Here is a 25,292-nt window from a genome sequence, read left to right on the forward strand (position 1 = left end):
AAATAAGCCGAGTACTTAGTACTGGCCTGTCCCATGGTGTCCGGGGATACTCTGAGTGCCCAAGCCTACCACCAAGCGTATTGACTGCAGTTCTCAGGAATCTGTCATTGATGCTCTCCACTGTGTTCCACGCTCAAAGCGCGCCTTCACATAATGAAAGAGAAATCCTCGTTGGGTGCCAGATGTAGTGTCCAGCCCTACAGGGCTTGTGGGTTTTCTCTTCATGTGCAAAGACAAGAGATTGTAGAAATAAAGACACAAGACAAAGAGATAGAAGAAAAAACAGCTGGGCCCGGGGGACAACTACCACCAAGATGTGGAGACTGGTAGTAGCCCTGAATGCTTGGCCATGCTGCTATTTATTGTATATATGGCAAGGGGGCAGGGCAAGGAGTGTGAGTCATCTCCAGTGATTGATAAGGTCACACGAGTCACGTGTCCACCATACAGGGGGCCTTTCCCTTTATGGCAGCCGAGGCAGAGAGAGAGAGGACAGCATACATCATACGTCATCATTTCTTCTAAGCACTTAACAGAAAGATCAAAGACTTTAATACTTTCACTAATTCTGCTACTGCTATCTAGAAGGAGGAGCCAGAGGTACAGAGCGGAACATGAAAGTGGACCAGGAGCGTGACTGCTGAAGCACAGCATCACTGGGAGACGTTCAAGCTTCTGAATGGCTGTGTGTGGGCCTGGCTAATGTCAGGACTCCCACAAGAAGTGGTGGAGCAGAGTGTTCTCTAATTCCTCCAGGGAAAAGGAGATTCCCTTTCCCGCTTAAGTAACAGGTACCTTCCCAGGCACTGGCGCTACCACTAGACCAAGGAGTCCTCTAGTTGCGCTTATCTGGGCGTGACAGAGGGCTCACACTCTTGCCTTCTGGTCACTTCTCATCGTGTCCCTTCAGCTCCTAACTCCGTATGGCCTGGTTATTCCTAGGTTATAATTCTAGAATAGGGATTATTATAATAACAGAACAAAGAGTAATTCTACAAACTAATGATTAATAATATTCATATATAATCATATCTATATTCTATTTCTAGTATAACTATTCTTATTCTTATTATTTTCTTTATTATACTGGAACAGCTTGTGCCTTCAGTCTCTTGCCTCGGCACCTGGGTGTCTTGCTGCCCACACCTTTCTATACCAAAATGCTGTCATCGTTTCCTCTTTTTCTTTGGAGGAAAGATTGAATCTATGTGTCCTGGAGAGAGAGAGAGACAGAGAGAGAGAGAGAGAGTGTGTGTGTGTGTGTATGTATCTGAGAGAGAGAGAGTGAAAGAACATATCATGTGTAAATTAACCTTTGAGAACTGACAGGACAGGGCTGGCTTTCCAGTTAATAAGAACACAGATACCTGCTTCCTTGGCGTGATTTCAGGGGACCAAATGACCATTGCCCTTTAGAGATGCCTCCCTAATTCTCCTTAAGCACATTTCCCAGTGAGTGTGGGGGGAACAGCACTCTATCATGCTAATAGGTATTGAGCACCTAGTGGTAGTGGCAAAAGAAGTCAGGAGAATGTTGAGCTAGAAAAGATCCACGAAAAGATCTTGGTTGCAGCGCTCTTTGGAGCTATTAGTAGATTAATGAGCACTGTGAATGTACTTGGCCATGTTTTCTAAGTTAGTTAATCAGGGAAACTGTGTGCTGTAGAGCATGTCTCCACCTTTCAGACTCATATCCCGGAAGACACTTTGTGAAATGCCTTTTTTGGGGATGCTCTTTGGAAATGTCAGGCCATAGGAGACAGAGCATGGAGCAGGAGGGGGTGGGAGGTCCCACAGCACAGAGGTGTTGGTCCCTGTTGCAGCCTAACACCAGAGAGGAGGTAATAATTCGGTAGGGTTGCTTGCCCAGAAGCAGGGATGAATTTCCACCCTGAGACCACCAGCGAGTAACCAAGAGAGGAAAAGAGACACTGCATTGTTTATCACAAACTAAAACATAATTTAAAAACCAAAATCTGCCTTTTCCAAAGTGCTCCCTTCCTCCCTAAAATGAGAATATATTTATCTACCAGTTCTAAAGTCCCCTCCTCATCTCCGAAGGACAAGCCCGGGGGTCTTAAACCGCTTCCCTGCTGCAGCTCAGGCTAGTGGTAAAGCCATCTCACTGCAGTGCAGTGATACATTATCACAAGAGTTTTTCCCTCCCTGGGGTTGAAGCCAAAGGCCAGTGCTTATTTCCAGAGCCGTCCTAGGGCCTGCACCGTCTGCTGCCTGCAGCATTCCTCCCAGCAGATGGCCACTGGCATGAACAGCACAGACCATGGCATCTGCTGACATTTTTAGAATAAGGCCACTGTGCTGGCACTTAACATGTGTCAGCGTAGGCACCCTCAGCTGAAATTGTGGTGCTCAGGGGTTCAATTTATAGGACATGCCTAAGGTTAGTGCTGTAGCCCAGTGGTCTCTTGTGTGTTGTGTTCTTCTCTGACTTCAGGGCTCTTCACCACCCCACTGTATTTGGAGCAGCCCCCCGCAGGCCACTGGGCTACTGGGCAGTCTGTGTCCTTCCCATCTCCCAGCTGACCCAGGGAGCCTTGGCCCAGCCAACTTAATTGTTTCCTCCAAACCTAACTTGGCTTGAAGAGCAGAGGGGACCCAGGGGAGACTAGGATGGAAGATTGTGAGGAGAGTCCCTTAGTGCTTGACACCAGAGAGGGTGGTAATGAAGATGGATACAGACACGAGGGTGTGTCCACTGCAGGACCACTGCCTCACATGGATTTTTAAGTGGTTATTTGGAGTAAGGTTCACTATGTGCGGTGGTGTGTGCGTTTTGTGTGTGTGTGCTTGCGTGGTGTGTGTGTATGGCATAGTATGTGTATGTGCAGTGTATGTATGTGTGTGGTGTGTGAAGGTGTATGTGGTATGTGTTTGGTATGTGTATATGTGTACTGTGTGGTGCATGCATGTTCTGTGTATTTGTGTGCATGTGTATGTATGTGTGCCCGTCTCTGCATATGTGTACGTATATGTGTGCATGTGGGTACAGGTGTGTGTACATGTATGCACATGTGTGCACATGTGTGAATGTATGTGTACATTTGTGCATGTGCTTATGTGTGTGGATGCATGCATACATGTAAATGCATGCATTTGTGCCCATGCACATGTGTATGTACATGTGTGCATATACATGTATGCATTGACATATATGCATGTGTGCAGATGTACACGTGTGCATGCCTTCTGTGCATGTGTGAATGCATGTGTGCATGTGGATGTATATGTGTGCATGTCTGCGCATGTGTGTAACCTCCTTAGAACAGGCAGAAATTGGGGCTCTGGAATCCTTTCTTTGCCTACCGCAGTTCCTTTTAGGCTGTCTTCATAGAGAAAGGGATAGCTCAAAACCCACAGCCCTGCTTTGGCCTGATGGGGGATTTCTGGGTCTCCTCAGTCTGTCTTTTATTAGGCAGGCCATGGGCTGTCAGGCCCTGGCTGGGTAGATGCTCTGCTCATGAATAAAAGATAGAGGCAGGGCAGGACAGGGCCCTCCCTGATGGGCCTCCCCGTTCTGTGTGGTGGAATCTCACAGACAACTTTGACCTGTGCACATCCACTTTTTTTTTTTTTGAGATAGGATCTTGCTCTGTCACCCAGCTGGGAGTGCAGTGGTGCCATCACAGCTCATTTCAGCCTCGACCTCCCAGGCTCAAGCAATCTTCCTGCCCCAGCCTCCCAAGTAGCTGGGACTACAGGTGCATACCACCACACCTGGCTAATGTTTTGATTTCTGCAGAGCTAAAGTCTTACTATGTTGTCCAGGCTGGTCTCAAACTCTGGGCTCAAGAGATCCTCCTGCCTTGGGCTCCCAAACTGCTGGGATTACAGGCATGAGCTACTGCACCCGGCCAACACATTCACTTTTTTGGGACATGGCAGGGACTTAATGTTTTAGAAAACATTTAGCTACCCCTTTGACAATGCTGCTTGACACTATTTGACAGTGTGACTTACCACATCCTAATAACTTCCATGAAAATCATCACAAAGCAAATTTTAAATTTTTATTAAAAATCACAGTTTTTAAAAATGTCCAGTGACACAATGTAGCTCTTCTGAAATGAATGGAAAACACAACACACTGCTAACCAGTGGAGGGAGCTCTCTGCAGGGCTGGGAGACCTGACAATGCAGCTGTAGCCTCTGCAAGTGAAAATCCAGGCCGACTTGCAGTCATTGGACTGATGTCCAAGTGCAATCACCATACAGCAGCTACAGGCAGGGCTGGCTGATAGGGAGTATGGGAGAAGGACACACTCAGATGAAAACATGCATGCAACGATTTTCACCACTGAACACACTGTTTTCTGTGATAGAAACTGTCGGCCCTGCTGGGGGACAAGATATTCACGGCCTCACTAGCCAGTGTGATGCCACCAGGGCAGCCTGCCCCTGATGCTCCTTTGTTCCCTACTAAAGAAGGACCATAAGGTAAAAGGCACCTTACCTTATGGAGTGAGCCCAGACCCCAGGGAAAAGCTTGGGTAGAACAATCCAAGGGGCAGCCTGGGTGTGAGAATCCAGCCCAAGCTAGCTGCTCTAGAAGCCTGGAGGCCTTTCCCAGCTTCCCAAATGTAGCCCTTTTCACATGACCAATCCTTCAATTAGGTTACCTTTCTCTATTTGCCCTCCTTGGTGGCTGCAGGGGAAAGGATAATTATTCCTGACCACAAGACCCATTTTCACTAGAAAAGACTTCCTCGTGCTGGCCACAGTGGGAATTCTGCACACAGGTGCCTGCTCCACCAAGCAGAGAGGCTCAGGAGATTGTCTAGGGACAAGGAGACCTGGCCGGACCTCTGCAGGGAGGTAAGGCCCCTGCCCTCATCTTGTCCCATCACATTCTGGATGTTTGGCATCCCCAGGCTCCTGGGAGGGGAGAAGTGCTGATAAAAAGGCCAAAAATCACACAGAAAGAAGACAGAAAACTCCATACACTTCCTACATAGGTGCTACCGTATTCCTACGAGCATGGGGCCTGTGTTGAAGACTCCCTCCGGAAGTTACAGAAGGAAGCCACCAAGAGTTCAGCCTCACAGCCTCTTTCTCAGATGCAGTCACCACTTTACCAAACTTGGCACATCGAACCACTCCTTTCATAATTTTACACCTGTTTGTGGCCTGGCTGACAGATATTTTATCATTGATCTTTCTAATTTCAGGGATTCTAAATGTGTTTTGAGAATCTGCTCAGCACTCAGGGATTCTGTCTTTAAAAATATGATTAAACCACCAGATAGTGTGATTTTAGAAAGTGTGCGTGGCTACCAAAAACTTCTAAACACAAGTTATATGAGTGACTCCTGTCTTCTGTGGCTGAGCTTGGGTACTGATTGTCTTTCTCCATGCCTTGCATCCCCTGTTAGAGGAGGGCCTGCTGTCCATGGCTGTCCATGCACTTTAAAATGTCTCAGGTTTAGCTGAAGACCAGATGGGTCCAAGTTTATTTATATCTGCTGGCATAAGAATGATGGCTAAATTACCTCTTTAAGTTGTTTTTCTGTTTGTTTGTTTGTTTTGACAGAGTCTCGCTGTGATGCCCAAGCTGGAGTGCAGTGGCATGATCTTGGCTCACTGCGACCTCCGTTTCCTGGGTTCAAGCGATTCTCCTGCCTCAGCCTCCCCAGTAGCTGGGACTACAGACACATGCCACCATGCCCGGCTAATTTTTGTATTTTTAGTAGAGATGGTGTTTTACCATATTAGCCAGGCTAGTCTCAAACTCCTTACCTCAAGTGATCCACCCGCCTCGGCCTCCTAAAGTGCTGAGATGTCTCTTTAACTTTCAAGAGGTACAGCAAAACTGAAATCAATGGGTGATGACTTCTTTAAGATCAAACATGAAGACGAGGATTAGTTAAGACCAGAAAATCATTCTCCGGTCTTGTATCTTCAACTCAAATTCACACTCCAAAAGGCCTGTTTGTGGTGAGGCTCAGGGTCTTTGGCTTGTTCTGAATTAATACTTTCTTTGGAAACTCTTTAGATGGCTTTGATCCCTGTGCTGCCCCCCATTGCAGACACAGAAAGCGACAGGGGATTCTGGCGGCACCCTCTCTGTGGAGGAGAGGAAGGTGTGGACCACGTTCAGAGGAAGGCAGCCTGAAGCTGTCCTCAGTGAGATGCTGGGGGATGGGCCTCTTGCCCCTGCTGTGCAGCCTCCATGCGGGCTTTATTTACCAGTCACCAGGTCTTCAAGACAGTCTGCAGGAGAGAGGATTTCAGGGGGAAAGTAAGCCAAGCCAATTCATTCTCATGGTCCCCTTTTATCACAAACATGTAAGTCTTCCATCTCATAACAGAGACAGCAAAAGCAGTATCTAGGCCTTTTTTTTTTTTTTTTTTTTCTTTCCTTAACTGGCTACATGCTTAGAAACTGCACTGGTCAAACTTGATTTTCTTTTTAAAGCCTCAAAACATTTTTATTGTCAGGAAAGCTTTTCAGTGGCCAAGGATCAGTCTCATGGCCGTAGAAGCAGCCAAATTCCTCTGCCTTTGCCTTCCCTTCAGGAGGCACATGCTAAGGCATCCTTGGGCATTTGGAAAATGCCGCTTGGGGTGAGAGTGCTCTAGGCCACTCTGCAATGTCCCTGGGCCCGATGAGTAACAAATGCACCCCGGGACCCAGAGAAGTGGAAAGACATGAAAGGGATTTGGAAACAGATCGTAAAAATAACCTGTATGAAAATCACACAGACAAGAAAACAAACAAATCCAGCTAGCCCCTTGGATCCTGCCGTCCGTCTTTTCTCCCAGGACTGCCTTTGCTTTGTGGAGGGTGAGTCCTGGGACAGGCTTTGGGTGACAAGTCGCGGGCATGTTCCATCCAAGCCTGGCTCTCCCGACTGGCAGAGGGAGGTGGCTGACAATCAATTCCTCTGGATACATTTTCCTGTGATTGCTCCTGTGATCAAATGCAGCCACCGACAGGTGCGGGAGCGGTTAGTTCACCACGTCATAGTAGTAATTGCGCAGCCGCAGTTCCACTGCTGCGAATCCGGGCCTGTTTTCCACACTGGAATGGAAGAGATGCATTCTTGTTTGTCAATGTGCTTGTGAAAAAATGCTGATCACAAGCGGGGCCTCTGCAGGCTGAGTACCAGTGGTGCTGCTCCCTGGTGGCTAACTCTAGGGCCTGCAGCTCACAGCGTGGTCCCTGTGCCCCCCACCCCAGGGTGACCACAAGGCTGTCAAAAATAGCGTCAGCCTACTGTAGACCTAAATAACCCATATCTGCACTTTAACAAGACCTCCAGGTGATTCATGTCCACCTTAAAGTAGGAGACTTTTTGCATTAGAACTGGGAGTGTTTTAGCCCCAGGTTCAGATATGCGGCACACAATATGCTTCTGTGCCACAGGCAACACAAAGAGGCTGTCTCTCTGTGATTTTAGAAAAACAGGTGTCTGAAAATACTTGGCAAATGTTCTGCAGATATAGTCAACATCTGACTCATAATCTTGTTAAGAGAAGAAATAGGAACATAACTTTAATTCTCCCTTTCCACGCTCTAATCGATGGCTCTGGATTTTCTGAAAATAGGCTGTTGATATGGGTTCTTAGGAAAGCTCAAAACATGTCATGGCAGGAGCAAAGACCCAGGGCTTGTCTATGATCCACCTTAATATAGCCAGTCCTTACTGCCACTGCTGGCCAGGGAGGCACTAATGTCAGTAAACTATGGGCAAAAGCATTAACAATTCGCAGTCTCTAAACAAACACTTACAGACACTTCTGTTTTGTCTTACACAGACATCCTGTACAGATCAGTTGGAAGTAAGTACTAAAACCCTGATAATCGATCCTCACTTAGAAGTTATTTTTCTTATTTTGCAAGATTTCTGGATATATTGCAAGTGGGTGAAGTTGAAATACAATAAGTGAAAAAGTGAAACAGAATGTGAGGTTAAATTGTAGGAAACCGTCCACATTCAGCCATTTTGACCTATGTCAATGGCAATTTCATATGATTCAATGTCGACACAAGAGAACAGCCATAGAACGCGCATCAGGACCAAGACTCACTTATTATTGTAAGAGCAGAGTGGCTTCTACAAATCAAAATGGGTAGCTTTGTCAAATGGCATCAAAATACATGGTTTCTCTTATAGCTTTCAATAGTGAGCAAAATGATAAAACTGCTCGAATTGATCAGTGTGGTCAGCCATCTGTGGTCATGTCTGGGGACACGGGCCTCCCAGGGTGTCACTGAGAGGGGCTTTGTCTCTGGCCACGAAGTGTGTTCCGAGAGGGGATATGGTGGCCAAGCCTCTGGTACAGGAGCATGTGTCCACCCAGAGGGACAGCCTCTGTCTTGCTCCTAAACTTCTACAGTCAAAGAGAACACACTTCAGCATCTTTGCAAAACAGGGGGCTCTGCTTCAACTGTGGGGATCCAAATGGTACAAAGAGCACCTTTGGATCTTGCTCTGGGGGTTCATCTGCCCAGCAGCCAAGGAGCAAACAAATGCAGGGAAACAGGAATACAGACTCGTCCTCAGGAAAAACACCTGGTCAGGTCTCCTAGGAAATCTCTCCTGTACATCCATGGGAGATGCTGCCTCCAGGAAGCTGGGACACAGCTGTGCTTCAGCAGCAGGAGGGTGATGCAGTGCCCTTGCGTGCCCAGCTTCCTGGCCTGCCCTGGCCTGCCACTCTGCTTTCGGGCCAGAGTGCAGATTCTGCTCTGCCCCTTGTACCCAGTGACCCTCCTCCTCTCCCCTCATCCCTGCACTCAACCTTGCTTCTTAGCCTGCAGGTCTCAGCTGCAATCCCTAAAGGTGGCCTATCTGGAGCCCCTGCTGGAAGTGTGAGGCTTCCCTCCCCATAATTTTCTGTTCTCTTTTAAAGTTTCCAGTGTGTGATTTTATATAAAGAGATATATGGTCTTTATCCTGGGTTCCTGGCACAGAGCTCCTAAAACCCTTGGAATTTCCTGATTGTTGGGCTGAAAGCAGCATCTTTTGTTACTCATAATAAACCCCCTTCAACCATACCTGGGTTTGTGCTAATGAGACTATTTCTCTCCCTCCCTCCCTCCTTTTCTCCCTTCATCTACCTCCCTCCCGCTCTCTCTGTCTGTCTCTATATATCACCTTGGAGAGAGTGGCTGTTTACTACTGAGGAAAAAATGAAAAAACAAAGCAAAACAAAACAAAACAGAGAATATACTAGGACCACCTGTAGTCCCTTCATTGAATCCACCACATTCTAGAAGCTCCAATATGCTTCTGTGCTGCAGGCAACTGTGAGAAACTACTTTGACACGAGAGGGCTTAAAAAACCCCATATATACATGTGATATCTTCCAGGCCCGTTTGCCCTCCTTGCTTAGAATTCCCACTGGAGTCATCCCTTTCCTAAGACACATCATAGGACACACTTATTTTTCGCTTATTGTTTATTGCCTGTCTGCCCCAGCCCCAACTATAAGGTCTGATAAGGACAGGGTCTGAGGCTTCTGTGAGGCTTGCACCTGGGGTGGCAGCCTGCATAGCAGGAGCTCCGGCAGTGGCCACCGACCCTGTGAATGACCCAGGGCTCTCAGAGGATGTGCCGCTCAGAGGAAAGCCTTGGAGCTGAGGCTGTGCAGGGAGCCAGGGGACATCTCACCAAGGTCCTGGGAATTCATGTTTTATCTTGGGCTTGTTGATCTTTAAACAGGAATTTGAGCCGCATCTAGAGCCTCCCTGACTCTCAGAGAACCTGGAGAGCCCAGGAAATTTCTCCATTCGGCAGAGGCCCCCACTGGAGGGCTGGGACTATTAGGAAACTGTTTTTCAGGATCAAGAGCACTAACTTCTCTCCATTTGCAAGGGCTTTCCCCACTGGTGTCTTTAATCACCCCAAGCATGACTTGGCTCTGGAAAACACAGTGGAAGCCTTCCTGACTGATTCCTGCTTTTCTTAGGGCCAGTGTTTCCTTCCTGGCTTTCACGCTGCCTCCTTGAGTGACCTGCACAGGGCAGGACTCTGATGTTGTGTTTCCTCTTTGGAAAGTGAGAGGGGGAAGGAGTGAAGCATGGGCCATCCCAAAATATGCCAGATTGGGATATTGATTATTTTGAGTTGAAAATATTGTATACATTGTAGTTTCGGAAAGGATGAACTGACCTGTCTCTTCATGCCTGCAGCAAGCCATAAAGATTCCTCTGGGAAGGAGACCCTTCCTGTAGCAGGATGAGAAAATGCCCCTTATCATCAGAGACTGGGCATTGGAGCTGCAATGGGCCTGAGTAAACATATTTAACACAGTATCCCTTATCTTCCACTGGTTTTACACCCTCCTCATATCTCCTGGCGCCTTCTCTAGAAAATTTACTCCTTCTAGCCAGATTTTATTTGTCCTGTCATTTCTCCTTAAATGTATGGTTCTTTGTCTAAAGATTATAAAAGCATCTTGTTTTGGCCACTTCTTTAGACTTCACTGTCTTGTGAGGATCCCCATAAACATGTAAATCTAGTAAAATTGGTAAGCTTTTCTTTTGTTAATCTGGCCTGGTATCAATTTGGTTTCTAGGTCCAGCTGAAGAGTCCATTAAGACTAAAAAGGGGTTGGAGGTAATCTCTGGCTGTCTTACAAGGGTGAGGGATGCTGTCTGCCTTCTCAGGGCTTTGTCATTGAGGCTGGGAAGTCCCTTTGAATTCCCTCCAGGACCACACCCTGGAACTGATGACAAGGCCTGCAGTGAGGGACCCCCTGCATCTTCTGGAGGGCCTCCAGCAATAGCCCGGGTTACCAGGACCAGCCCTTGGCGCTTCTGAGTTCTCCTTGTGGCCCTGCTCCAAGGAATCTTTTCCTTTTTTTTCATTCAACTGCACCTCATTGAATTTCTTATGTTTAGACAAAGTGATTCAGAGCTAGAAAGAAATTATTTAGGCAGATAGTGAGGGTAACAGAGTCCTCTGTAAGGTTTCCTTGCAATAAAAAGCAGCTCCTAAATCATGTCTTTTCTAACAAAAAGCAGCCTGAAAAATCAAGCTGCAAGCATAGCTAAGCAAGCTAAAAGCTCACATAGGTAAATGCCGGCAGCTGTGTCAATAGAAAAGGGATCCCTGGAGCCAGGGATATTCAACATGGAGGTTCCCTCTTCCACTTTCCTTGTTGCCACGTGTGCAGTAAAAAAGCAGGCAACAAGGCTGAGGCGGGCGGATCATGAGGTCAGGAGATCGAGACCATCCTGACTAACACGGTGAAACCCCGTCTCCACTAAAAATACAAAAAAATTAGCTGGGCGTGGTGGCGGGCGCCTGTAGTCCCAGCTACTCGGGAGGCTGAGGCAGGAGTATGGTGTGAACCCGGGAGACAGAGCTTGCAGTGAGCCCAGATCGCGCCACTGCACTCCAGCCTGGGCGACAGAGTGAGACTCCGTCTCAAAAAAAAAAAAAAAAAAAAAAAAGCAGGCAACATGGCGTCGGCCAAGGAGAGACCTCATCTGCATAATAAAAGATTAGGGTGGGGCAGCCAGTTTCTTTTCGTGTTATGTAAATGGCCCAGCTGTCCAACCGATCTTTGGGCCCTATGTAATCAGACTCAAGCTCGTCTATAAAACCCTGTGCATTTCGACACGGAGCCGGAAGAACCACTTGGGAGCCCTTATCTCTCTGCAGGAAAGAGAGCTTTTCTCTTTTCTGTTGCCTATTAAACCTCTGCTCTTAAACTCACTTCTTGTGTATCTGCATCTTTGATTTCCTTGGCGTGAGGCAACGAGCTCAGGTATTACCCCAGACAAACACAGCTGCTTCAAAAGTTTTAGAACATCTCCCCACCTCCCCCAACCCTGTTTGAGGTCACTACTAGAAACACTGTAACCTTCAGAAATATAGCTTTGTTGGGAAATAAATCAAAGTCTGATAAAGAGCTGTGATTTCTAATATGGGGCATGGGCCATTGTCATGATTTCCTTTTGACTGGGGCTTGTGCCCTGGAGCTGACTCCTCCAAGCCTGCAGAACTCACTGAAATGCACCCCTGCAGAGCGGACTGGGGTGGGAACCAAGGGGAAAGACATTGCCTGCCTGTGAACCTCACTCAGGTTCCATCTTAAATCTCCAGGCGGGAAAATACATTTAGAAAGAATACTCTCTTAAGGAGACTGTTCTACTGCTCTACTTTGCTGTAATTCTGGTGGACATCCAGTGAATATCACGTAGACTGCTTTCCCTCCCCGGTCTGCCCCTGGTGGACCACTCTGGAAATAACTGCCCACTGTTACGTGCGTCCATGGAGGATAGAGGTCGGCCCAGCAGCCCCTATCCTGATTCCTTGAGTCACAAGAATACACCACGAGTCCAAAGGGTATTCAGCAGCCTCACTGCACCCACCTGGGAGACAAGTGGGAGGTGGTGCCCCTGGCTGCAGCACCCTGCCCTCTTACCACCCACCTTTCACTCCTCACTGTTAAACACACACCACAAAGAAGAATCGACAGAAGTACATAGATCAGCATCAAGGTTAAATGCAAAAACTCCCCCACTGCGAGTTCATTTTTAATTCAAAGTTTTTGCATTTGTATCACAATGATTTAAACTCTACCCTCCTCACCCTTCTACAAGAAGGGAAGCCTTGCAAAGGGAGCTGCAGGCTGGACCAAAGAACACTTTCAGTAAAGGGTCATAGGCTGCCACGTGCCCAAGGGCTGCCCTCCCCAGGGTCCAGTGCTGCCAGTGCCTACCTGCCAATGGTTCTTACGATTCTAGTTTAGGCACTGGGAGAATTAAGCCAAGACTGAGGAATAAACATCCTCTTAGATCCATGAGTAACACTTCCCTCTTGCTGACACTTAGCTCTCCCTGTCGCACTAACACTTGGGGTTGGAGAAGATGCCCCGGGGCCCGGGCCAGGCTCCTCTCCTGAGCCACGGCAGCAGCAGGGGCAGGGAAGCAAATACCCACAGTTTGCCTGCTGCCTTTGTGGCTGCCCCCTGGGTGGTTTCTAGATAGAGAATGAGATTATTTCCCTGTTACTCACAATTGTGGTAGAGTGATACTCCCAGGGTGGGGAGGGGAGGTCTCGGAATCCCAGGTGGCATCTGCAGCATTTGGAATAGCCCTCATCTTTCAGAGGCTCTGGCAATGTCAGCTGTATCTGAAGGCAAACCTGATTCCGCAAAGCATCAAATCCATGGCCAGGATTTGTGATGTCCTCCTGATCACAAACCACATCGATTCTCAGCTGTGTGGGCTCTGTGTGCACAGTTCAGTACCAGGGAGCTGGAGATGGCGGCTTGGGGTCACCGTGCTATGCACGCACAAGCAGGCTGCTGAGCCTGGCAAAACTGTACTCCTAATTTTCAGTGGCAATGCATTTTCCTTCCTTGCTGAGCTGCCCTGAACATCACCTGAGAATAATGCCAGGTGTACTTTAAAAGCATAACAGCACCTGGGATCCACTAAGCGAGACGTATGACGGCAGTCAGGGTGGACTGAGGCCACCACTTCAAGGATGAGGTAGATTCTAGGGAAGTGCAACCTTAGCCAATGTATCTGTGAGCTGGCCAGAGTCCGAGGTCACCCCTCACTGCTCATGGTAATCAGGGAGTCAGGAAAGTATACCATCCCCTACCGAGTGCTTCTGCCATCCTCTATGCTAAAAATGGCGTCCAGCCCCAAACTCTTACAAACACTTTTTTACTTTGACTGCCCTTGCCCCATCTCTCCACCATTATCGACATTTAAATTTGGACACTCAGGTTAGAGTCCCCATCTAAACTTGCTCTTTAGGCTCTACTACATGTAAGTGCATGGGCCAGAAAGCAAGGTCTCTAAAGCAAGACCAGCCCCCACCGTTGTTTGTTTAGAAAGCGGGCACATTCCTGATTCATGAAAAGGTGAACTTTATCCTTTTTTTAGACGCCCAACCATTTCACCTGTTTCCAGAGCATCTGAATACATCACAGTCAGTGTCAGGTACTCACTCGTATGTCCAGCACAGATTCATGAGATCGTACATCTCTCTTGGACACCCTGCAGGGCACCCCATCCGCTCTCCTTTCTCTAACATAGCGGTGACTTCACTTCCTTTCATCCCCTACAACATGCAAGATATGCATAAGCTTTTTTTTTTTTTTTTAAAGGTGTTAGTCAAACAAAACAAAACAGCCACTCCAAGACATGAAGGAGTACACATTGTATGATTTCAATTATACGAAGTATAAAAACAGGAGCACTTAATCTGTGATGTTGGAGTCAGTTGGGTCACCCCTGGGGAAGGCTGTGTGTGCAGAGGAAACAGGCTTCTGGGGTTCTGTTCTTCATCTGGGGGCTGATTTCATGGGTATGTTTCATTTGTGGAAAACCACTGTACTGCATGCTAAGAGTTGTGCCCTTTTTGGTATATATGTTTTAATTAAAAGATCTAAAAAATGTAATTAAGATACTGTAAATAGTCATTATTTCTATTTCAACTCTACTGAGTAATGATCTGGGTTATATTTTGTGTATATTTACATGTGTTGACACACAATGGGAAAAACACACTCTTCAGTGAGCATCAGATATTTCGTTCTCAGTTTGGAATAGACTGAGGGCACATTAACTGCTTACTGGTAAAAGATAATGAGAGACTCAGATTAGGATTTTCAGGTTGTTGTAAAGACAATCTGGTGCTTATCTGTTCTAATGGCCCCACAGTGAGAAAATGAAGCAGGAGTGGCTCACTCGATATGGCTTCTGCCCATAGGAGAATGCTTCCCACATCAACACTCCAAAGCTCCAGACATCGCTTTTGCTGGAGAACTTGTAGTAGTTGATGCATTCTGGAGCGTACCACTTGACAGGCCACTTTCCATGGGTCTGGGCCTAGAAGCAAAGCAGAGGGAGAAATTCCATTAAGAATAAAATTGTGGGCCGGGCACATTGGTTCATGCCTGTAATCCCAGTACTTTGGGAGGCTGAGGAGAGCAGATCACTTGAGATCGGGAGCTCGAGACCAGCCTGGCCAAGAGGAAACCCCATCTCTATTAAAAATACAAAAATTAGCCAGGTGTGGTGGCGGGTGCCTGTAATTCCAGCTACTTGGGAGGCTGAGGCAGGAGAATTGCTTGAACCCAGAAGGCAGAAGTTGCAGTGATCTGAGATCACACCACTGCACTGCAGCCTGGGTGACACAATGAGAAACTCCATCTCAAAAAAAAAAAAAAAAAAAAAGAAAAGAAAGAAAAGCATAAAATTGTGTACATTCATGTTCATAGCAGCATTATTCCCAATAGCTAAAACATGAAAGCAACCCAAGTGTCCTTCAGCGGATGAGTGGATAAACAAAACACCCTCTATATAGACAATGGAATAGCATTCAGCCTTCAAAAGGAAGGGAATTCACTACAATATGCATGAGCCTGGAGGACATTATACTGAGTGAAATTGAAACAGGAGAATAGGGCCTGGAGGCAGGGAACGTAAGGACTTCCTAGAACTAAATCAAATGGAAACACTTCAGCTATGACAGGAAATATCCTCTTCATTTACACAGGGTGTACACCAAGTAAATAACTTTGTAACTTCACTTTAGCCTCTTCATTTACATAGGGTGTACCCTAAGTAACCAGTGAACACATCTAGAGGTGTATATATATATATATATATATATATACACACCACATTTTCTTTATCCATTCATCCATCCATGGACAGTTAGGTTGATTCCACATCTTTGCTATTGTGAATAGTTCTATGATAAGCACGTTGAGTGTATGTGTCCCTTTGATACAAGTTTATTTGCCTTTGGATAAATACACAATAGTAGACTTGCTGGATCATATGGTAATTCTATGTGTAGTTAGTTTTTTTTTCTTCTTTTTGTTTTTGAGATGGAGTCTCGCTCTATCGCCCAGGCTGGAGTGTGCAGTAGTGTGATTTCGGCTCACTGCAAGCTCCGCCTCCTGGGTTCATGCCATTCTTCTGCCTCAGCCTCCCAGGTAGCTGGGATGACAGGCACCTGCCACCAGGCCTGGCCAATTTTTTGTATTTTTAGTAGAGACGGGGTTTCACCGTGTTAGCCAGGATGGTCTTGATCTCCTGACCTTGTGATCCGCCCGCCTCGGCCTTCCAAAATTGCTGGGATTACAGGTGTGAGCCACCGTGCCCGGCCTGTTTTTGTTTTGAGAAGTCTCTCTACTATTTTCCGTAGTGACTATACTAATTTACATTCCCACAAACAATGTATAAGAGTTCCCTTTTTTCCTGCATCTGCAAAGCATTTTTTAAAAAAAAATCTTTTTAATAACAGCCATTCTAGCCGGGGTAAGATGGTATCTCATTGTGTTTGTAATTTGCATTTCCCTGCTGTTTGGTGATATTGAGCATTTTTTCATATACCTGTTGGCCATTCGTATATCTTCTTTTGAGAAATGTCTATCTATGTTCTTAGCCCACTATTTAACAGGATTATTTGTATGTTTGGTTTACCAGTGAGTTTTATACTTTTGTGTGTTTTTATGATGGTAAATATTGTCCTTTTACTTCCACGTTTAAGATTCCTTTGAGTATTTCTTCTAGGATCAGTCTAGTGGTGATGAATTCCCTCAGTGTTTGCTTACCTGGGAAAGGCTTTATTTTTCTTTTATTTATGAAGAATAGTTTTGCTGGACATGGTCTCCTTGGGTGGCAGTATTTTTCTTTCAGCACTTTGAAAATGTCATCCCCTTCTCTCCTGGCCTGTAAGGTGTCTGCTGAGAAATCCACTGTTAGTCTAATGGTGGTTCCTTTATGGGTAATTAGAAGATTTTCTTTTGCTCTTTTTAGTATATTTGCTTTTGCTTTGACTTTAAGTGGTTTGATTATAATGTGCTGTGGAGAAGATGATTTTACATTGTATCTGTTTGGGGACCTTTGGGCCTCCTGCATCTGGATGTCTAGGTTTGTTGTTATATTTGGGAAGTTTTGATCTAATATTTCATTAAATAGGATTTCTAATCTTTCATTCTCTCTTCACCCTTGGGGACACTGATGATTTGAATATTCAGTTGCTTTACACTGCCCCATATATCATGAAGGGTTTGCTCATTCTTTTTTATTCTTTTCTCTTTATTTTTGTCTGAATAGGTTGTTTCAAAAGACCTGTCTTCAAGTTCTGAGATTCTTTCTTTTGCCTGATCTAGTCTATTGGTGGAGTTTGGGATGTATTTTTTATTGCATTCAATGAATCTTTAGTTCCAGAATTTCTGTTTGGTTCTTTTAAAAATATCTATTTCTTTGATAAATTTCTCATTCATATCCTGAACTGTTTTTCTGAATTCTCTCTATTGTTTTTTCAGAATTCTCTTATATCTTATTTAGCTTCTTTAAAATCAATATTTTGAATTGTTCATCTGGGGTTTTGTGAATTTCTTTTTGATTGGGATTTTTTTGCTGGAGAATTGTGTGTTCCTTTGGAGGTATCATATTTCCTTGCTTTTTCATGTTTCCTGTGTTCTTACATTGATATCTGCCCATGTGGTACAACAGTCATTTCTTCCAGTTTTTTGAAATTGCTTTTGTAGAGGAGGTCTTTTTCCTGAAAATATATATATGTTGTTGGGTATATATGTTGGGTATATATATACATATACACACATATGTATATATATACACATATATGTGTATATATGTGTATATATACACATGTGTGTATATGTATATATATACACATGTGTGTATATGTATATATATACACATGTGTGTATATGTATATGTATATATATACACATGTGTGTATATGTATATATATACACATGTGTATATGTATATATGTACATATACACGTGTGTGTATGTATATATGTACATATACACGTGTGTGTATGTATATATGTACATATACACGTGTGTGTATGTATATATGTACATATACACGTGTGTGTATGTATATATGTACATATACACGTGTGTGTATGTATATATGTACATATACACGTGTGTGTATATGTATATATACACATGTGTATATGTATATATGTACATATACACGTGTATATGTATATATGTACATATACACATGTGTATATGTATATATGTACATATACACATGTGTATATGTATATATGTATATATACACATACGTGTATATGTATATATACACATACGTGTATATGTATATATACACATGTGTGTATATGTATATATACACATGTGTGTATATGTGTATATATACACATGTGTGTATATGTGTATATATACACATGTGTGTATATGTGTATATATACACATGTGTGTATGTGTATATATACACGTATGTGTGTATGTGTATATATACACGTATGTGTGTATGTGTATATATACACGTATGTGTGTATATGTGTATATATACACGTATGTGTGTATATGTGTATATATACACGTATGTGTGTATATGTGTATATATACACGTATGTGTGTATATGTGTATATATACACGTATGTGTGTATATGTGTATATATACACGTATGTGTGTATATGTGTATATATACACGTATGTGTATGTGTATATGTGTGTATATATACACGTATGTGTATGTGTGTATATGTGTGTATATATACACGTATGTGTATGTGTGTATATATACACGTATGTGTATGTGTGTATATATACACGTATGTGTATGTGTGTATATATATATACACACACATATATATATGTAGGGCACTTTGGGTTTGATTTGGGGTGAATGCAGTATTTAATCTATGTATAATTTCTATGGCCATAAACAGCCTCAGTGACACCTGTGATTTTCTCAGTGCCTTAGGGTATGGTTATTAGTGGAGGCTGTTGTGAAGGTGTACTGTGAACAGGATGCTAGGTGGGCCAGTCTTCAGACCCCAGTGGTGACAGCAGTGAGCTGAGTATGCCTGTCCTTGGGCCCTAGGGCGGTATACACTAGCACTGGTGTTAGTAGGTCTAAGAAGGCTGACCCTTGGGCTTTCAGGTAGATTGTGTGGATGCTGCAGTGGCTGGGCATGTGGGCAGGTTCTTGGGTTCCTGGGGAGTGGGTGTGATGTGGGTGATGGCAGTAATGGTGGTAGGGCAACTCACTGGAACCCATGTGGTCCATGTTGGTGTTGGCGGTGGCTGCAACAGGATGTCATGCTCAAGTATTGGGGCATGTGACGAGGCCAATGGACTTGTGCTCAGGCTCCCTGGTAGTGCATTCAGCTGCTGGCTGTGATACGCAGGGAGGGGTGGTCTCTAGGTTGCCAGCAGTGGCTGCCCTGAAGGCCTACCACCAGAAAGGGTAGGGCCACTCTCAATAGGTGCAGAGTAGGCAGGTAGCTGTGGGATATGCGGTCTTCTTGAGCCTTGGTCCCACAGCAGCCCTCAGCAGTGGTGGTGGTATTTGTTTTTGTGGCATGTGAAAGTGCCTGGCCTCCCTTCTCCCTATGTGGCCAGGCAGTGGCAGCATCAGCCCTGGCCCAAGGAACGACACAGACCTTTGGAGGCTTGGCTCTCAGAATGGCGCTGGCTATGGGCCTGCTCCTGGGGAGGCTGCGGACATTCTCAGGGGGAGCAGTGTAGGCAGGCAGCTATAGGGGGTGTGATTTGCTTGTGTCTCAGTCCCACAGCAGCCTGTAGCAGCAGGGGGATCTGTCCCTGGGGTGTGTGAAAGTGTCCATTCTCCCCTCTGTCCTTGGCCTGGTGATGGCAGCATCAGCAATAGTCCCAGGGCAAGATGCAGTCCTTTGGGGACTTGGTTCTCAGTATGGCACCAAGCTGCAGCTACTCAGAGCTTGGAAGCCTGTGGGACTCAGCGTGAGTTCCCTCTATGGAGCAATGCCTCTGTGTGATCCCTAGGCAGCTCTCTATGTTAGTCTTAAGGCCCACGTGGGTCGAGGGGTTCTTCTGTCGCTAGGATTGTAGAAGTCCTTGGCTGGAATGTGGAGCCCTGGGGATCTCTCATTTATGCTTTCCCCATATCTGGAAGCTTCTCCCAGCTCCCAGTCATTCCTGGCCAAGCAGGCTGCCTTGTTTCCCTGTGCTTTGCTTTTGGTGCTTCCTGTCGCTCCTTGGTTGCATCTGTGTTCTCTCTTAGACCATCTATTGGAAGTGTGAATATGTACTTGTTATTTTGGTCCCTCTCTACGGAGGAGCATATACTAGTTGCATTTAGTTGTCCATCTTGATCAGTTCTCCACCCAGGTCAATTATTTTAGCATGCACTACTTGCTAGCATCATTAAAAAATGATCTAAGCATTCTAATTTCCTAATTTTAAAAAGCAAGTGATAGTACAGAGGTCAAAACTGCATAGCAAAACTCTCTCTCGGGGTTTGGGATTCAGGGGGCACACAGCGGAGTCTGGTTATCTTCTGCTGATGTCACCTGTGTGAGGTCTCATTGGGGTGGAGAGGGGGACATGATTTCAGTGAAAACTGATTTCATGACACTACAGTGGATCACAAGGAGACATTCAGGACATCAATCTGGAGACCATAAGGTGCCCTGGCACTTCTCTTCCAAATGATACAACTGATTATACTTCTGTTTCCATCACCTTGTGTGCTATTTTAAAATTTTGATCTTACAAGTCATGAACAATACAACCATGTGTGTTATTTCAGGTTTCTTCTGAATTTTGAACTGATGAAAAAAGTAAACCGTTGACAAATCTTAAATGCAATGAAATTTAGGCTGTCTTCAGAATAACCTAGATACATGCATAAATAGGTAGTGTATACTTTTTTCTGGTCATAAAACTAGGGGCATATTCTTTGTGCACTGTACTTTTTAATTTTTCTACCTAACCATGTATAGTAGACATATTTCTAGGTCAGCACATGCAAATAAGTCACTTTTAAAAGGGTTGCATTGTGAGCTTCCTGTGAATCTGCTATGACTGATTGGACCAAACCCTGCGGAGCAGTCGTCAGGCAGTTTCCAGATTTTTGCCATGGCAGCCTGTGCTAGAGTGCACATTACCAGATGTGTGTGTTTGCTCTCGGAAGGAGCTGCTGGATCAAAGAACACCTGTGTTTTTCAGTCGTGATGCTGCACAAATCTACCCTGCCACGCATGGTTTCCCGAGTGCCAGAGTTCGTTTGCTTCCACAGCTAGCACTTTTCTTTGATCTTGTTTCACTCTTTATTCTTTTTTTTTTTTTTTTTTTTTTGAGACAGAGTCTTGCTCTGTTGGCCAGGCTAGAGTGCAGTGGCACGATCTCAGCTCACTGCAACCTCCACCTCCTGGGCTCAAGCAATTCTCCTGCCTCAGCCACCAGAGTAGCTGGGATTACAGGTGCCTGCCACCATGCCTGGCTAATTTTTGTGTTTTTAGTAGAGACGGGATTTCACCATGTTGGCCAGGCTGGTCTCGAACTCCTGACCTCAGGTAATCCATTGACCTCGGGTAATCCACCCACCTCAGCCTCCCAAAGTGCTGGGATTACAGGCGTGAGCCACCACGCCCGGCCCACTTTTTATTCTTTTCCATTTCACTTTGCTTTGTTTTCATACAGAAATCTTCCACTACCCTATCTTTTCAGTAGTTTTGTCTCTTTTTGCTGCTTCCAAGATGGCTTTTATTTCCCTAGTGGCTTTTTTCTTCATTGATTGTCCAAAGACAATCTTTGGTTTACTTTTTAGTTTAGTTTACTTTTTAATGGTATGCTGTTGAATATCTACAGCAGTTTTAGAATTGGCCCCATGTTCTTTGACTCTTTGACACTTCTCCTCAAAAGGGTGGTTCTATCTATCCCGTCCTTTGAAGCTGGTGGCCTTGGCTGCTCTGACCAATAGGATCAGGTGGAAGTGACCCTGAGGTAGTTTCTGGGCCTGGTTTTATAGGCCTGGCAGCCCCCACTTCCTGCCTCTTGGGTAACTGCGCTCAGCCCGCAGCTGCCATGCTGCCCAAGGGAAGCATGGGCCCAAGGGAAGCCCAAGGGCCCCAAGGAGAGGCCATGTGCAGGTGAGCTGGCTGACAGCCCCGCAGAGGTCTCCAGCATGGGCTGTGTCTAACCAGCTGCTCAGTGGCTGAGTAGTGTGAGTGAGCAGAGTGGAAACGGTCCTCCTGTCCCTCGGGCCACTGTGCAATCCCCTGTGTGAGCAGACGCACTGAACCCTGCCTACCTGGCCCTGCCCACACAGCAGGACGGCAGGGAAACCAACACCTGGTGGTGTTTTTGGCACTAAGTTTGGGGTGATTTGTTATACAGCAGTGGATAAGGTGCCCAGCATTCATGTTTCATTTTCTCTATCTCCTCTGTGTCCTTGTTTCAGACAGGCTGTCTTCTTTTCTGTAATGATCATGATGAGGTACATCCAGCATTACAACAGGCTTCTTTCTCCAGCATGTCCCATGCTGGTCATCCTAGGCTGCTGTCTTCCTTGCTCTGTTTCCCTGCTGTTTCTATCCAGGCCCATGCTGATGCCTTTCTCACAGTGGTTCACCTCTGAAAGGGCTTCCTTCTGGGAAGCTACTGTATGAAGAATGGGGTGAGGAGGGCCAGCCTGACCCCTGCTGTACTCTCGCCTGGCCTTTGTGCTCAAGATGGTGGAGTCTGCCTGCCTGCCTGGGAGCTTGGCTCTTGTGGCTTACCCTTCATGCAGTCCCTTTGCTGGCCGAGGTCCACCATTCCCCATCACCTACCAGTCCATGGACTGCCTCTTAGGGAAAGGTGAGTGGGTGGGTATTGTCACTCAGGGTGGGGTCTCTGACCACTGCAGAGCATGAAACACAGGATCCTATCTGCCACCCACTAGGTAGATTTTGAAGGTCTGCCATCTATTTCTGAGCATGTGGACTTCACCAGAGACTAGCAGGGTTGTTAACCTGCCTTCGGCACCCTCTTTGACTCAGTGGGATTGGTGCCATCACGTTTTCCAGTTGGTTAACATAGACCCTAGGTATACACCACAGATGAGTTAATATGAAGATAGAGCTTTCTTATCTTTTCTTCTTTTAGTTGTTATTGGTTCATTTGAGGGTTCAGAGAGGGGTCAAGTTATATTAGCAAGGGGATTGGTCACTGTGAAATTATTTTTTAGGAAGTCCAAACCTGCACCCAGAACTAGTTTCTACTTTATGTTTTGCTGGAAGTCCACCCTTAATTCTTGATAATCTCTGCCTCACCAAACCAAGGGGCATATTTCTTTTAGCTTCAGTCACATAACTATCTAGATCTCTTCTTTCCAGCACTGCATCTATTTTTTGACACTTCAACTCTTCTGGATACCAGTTAAGCCAATAGAACAATTTCTACATATGTAGTGGACATACACAGATGACGAGTTTATTTGATAAATCTTCACTTCCTAACTTTTGCATGTATAGGTAGGTGTTCATTAGAAAGTTATTTTGGAATAGCTCCAAGCTGCAATATTGGAGCTCTGAACTGCAGTACTGGAGCTCCAAGCTCCAATAGCTCCATGCTGTGGAACAGTGTTCCATCACATGTTATGAAATGTCCCATCAGAAAAGGATGCCATGGATGAATCTGGTTTGAGAAATGCAGTGCAGTAAACCCTCTACTGAGATTCGTAATGTTGAGTAGCATGAAAAGGGCTTCGGGGAAATCCTGCAAGAATCAAGCTGTCCAATGCAAACTTTTCAAATTAACTTAATGAAGGAATCCCATTCTTCTTTTTTCAAAACAAATCTTCACTTAATACCTCGATTCCTGATCATTCCATGAAACATAATTTAGAATATACTACTTTGAGTAAATCTCAAGGTGTGATATTATTTTTATTTTTTAAACAGTAAAATCAAAGATTATAAGAACATTTCTTACATAGTTATTTTTCAGTAGCAAAACTGCTTTTTGAAACCATACCAATAATAAAATAAAGAAAACGTACATTTATCTTGTATTTTTTACCACCTGCTGCTCTGAATATTAGCTAAGTTGTACTTACCTTGTAGTAGTTTTCATCAGCACGCAGTGCTTTGGAAAGTCCGAAATCACTGATCTTGGCGTAATGTTGGGTAACTAGCAACACATTTCTTGCAGCCAGATCTCTGTGCACAAAATTGCTCTCCTCCAAGTACTTCATGCCCATGGAAACCTGATGAACCAGTTCTATGATGTTCTTATCCTTGACATGTCTGAAAGTCATAATGATCTCATCAGCTATAACAGACAGTGACCCATTTCACAACAAACAACCATGCTCCTCACGCAGGCAGTGGGTGAATCTACTCCTTCCCTCTTCTTAAACAACAAAACTCACGAGTGGTGACAAATAACTTTGTTAGCATATAGCTCTTCAGGACTCAATGCCATATTCTCCTGGTGTTCAATGGGATTGAGTTTCCTGGCATGCTTGGAATTGCAAGAAAAGCAGTGTAACAGAGTAGTCAGGCCTGGCTCACAGACAGCCAGGCACCACCTCAAATCCTTGTTCCAGTATCACACAGGTCACAGAACTAACCCTGAGAATCAGTTTCTCACCTACAAAGTAAGGGTAAGAACACCTCCCTTCCATGGAGACTAAAGAGACAATCTAAGTACAAACGTAGCACAGCAAATGAGGCAAGCTCCTCGGTGGCCATCATTCTGTCTTACTCCAAGTGAGTTTCTTCATCTCAACAACAGCTTTAGATGAGAAGAACACGATTACTCCCTTGATGGATGTAATCAATTAGCAGTGATTGGTATTTTCAGAAGTCATCACTCATGAGAACATAAGGTCAGCCAAACAGATAAGACTTAACTGTCACCTCTTAGAAAAGCATTTATTTAAAATGTTTCTTTAAAAAGAAAGTGTTCTTCCCAGTGAGAAAGGAGATTCCATGTCAAGATATTCTGAGGTTGAGTCTATCACTAGGCCAAGACTGAATGACTACAGGAAGAAAAGAAAGACAAAACTGTCAAATGAGTTCTTCTCTGAACAACTAGAGCTAACAGAGCTGAATCCAAAGACTGTGTCTCCCTGTCCCTCTGTCAAGGTCCCTGAGTATGGACCAATAAAGGAAGGCACAGGAGGGTGGGAAGGCTTCCCAAGGAAATCAGGCTGCTCGGCCCATCCAGAGGTGGGCCCTGTCCCTTAGGGGATAGCTTCCAGATGTGTGGGGGCACCTGACAATACCTGTTCTGCTGCAAATACTTATTGAGGGGACCAAGTTCTGCCATCTCCATAACCAGCATCCAGGACTCGGCCTCGCATATCCCAATCATGCGCACGATGTACGGGTTGTCCAGCTGCTGCATGACATTTGCTTCTGCTAATAACTCATCTTTAAGAGCGGGGTCATTGGCCTCGTTTTTCAGTATTTTCACAGCCACGGTTTTCACAACTCTGCAAGAGAAATCATAACACACAAGAAACTTTCCAAAATGCCTCACTTCTAGATAATCTTATCCTGTGAAGCATAATCCCCCTGTGG

At 45.2% G+C, this 25,292-nt stretch overlaps 1 protein-coding gene across 8 annotated transcripts in view; it reads right to left on the reverse strand.

Annotated features, from left to right (window-relative positions):
* Positions 1-6,419: 6,419 nt before the first annotated feature.
* Positions 6,420-25,292, reverse strand: part of SYK (spleen associated tyrosine kinase) — a 95,037-nt gene continuing 76,164 nt past the window's right edge. For all 8 annotated transcript variants that reach the window (XM_016961119.4, XM_016961124.4, XM_063787680.1 and 5 more), the window contains 5 exons: positions 24,995-25,204; positions 23,822-24,011; positions 14,682-14,822; positions 13,940-14,052; positions 6,420-7,039 (listed from right to left, as the gene is read on the reverse strand). In XM_016961119.4, the coding sequence (XP_016816608.1) occupies positions 6,967-7,039; positions 13,940-14,052; positions 14,682-14,822; positions 23,822-24,011; positions 24,995-25,204 (727 nt within the window). In that variant the 3' untranslated portion in view covers positions 6,420-6,966. The remainder of the gene's footprint in view (positions 7,040-13,939; positions 14,053-14,681; positions 14,823-23,821; positions 24,012-24,994; positions 25,205-25,292) is intronic.

Source organism: Pan troglodytes, chromosome 11 (genome assembly GCF_028858775.2).
Source record: "Pan troglodytes isolate AG18354 chromosome 11, NHGRI_mPanTro3-v2.0_pri, whole genome shotgun sequence".
NCBI lineage: Eukaryota > Metazoa > Chordata > Mammalia > Primates > Hominidae > Pan > Pan troglodytes.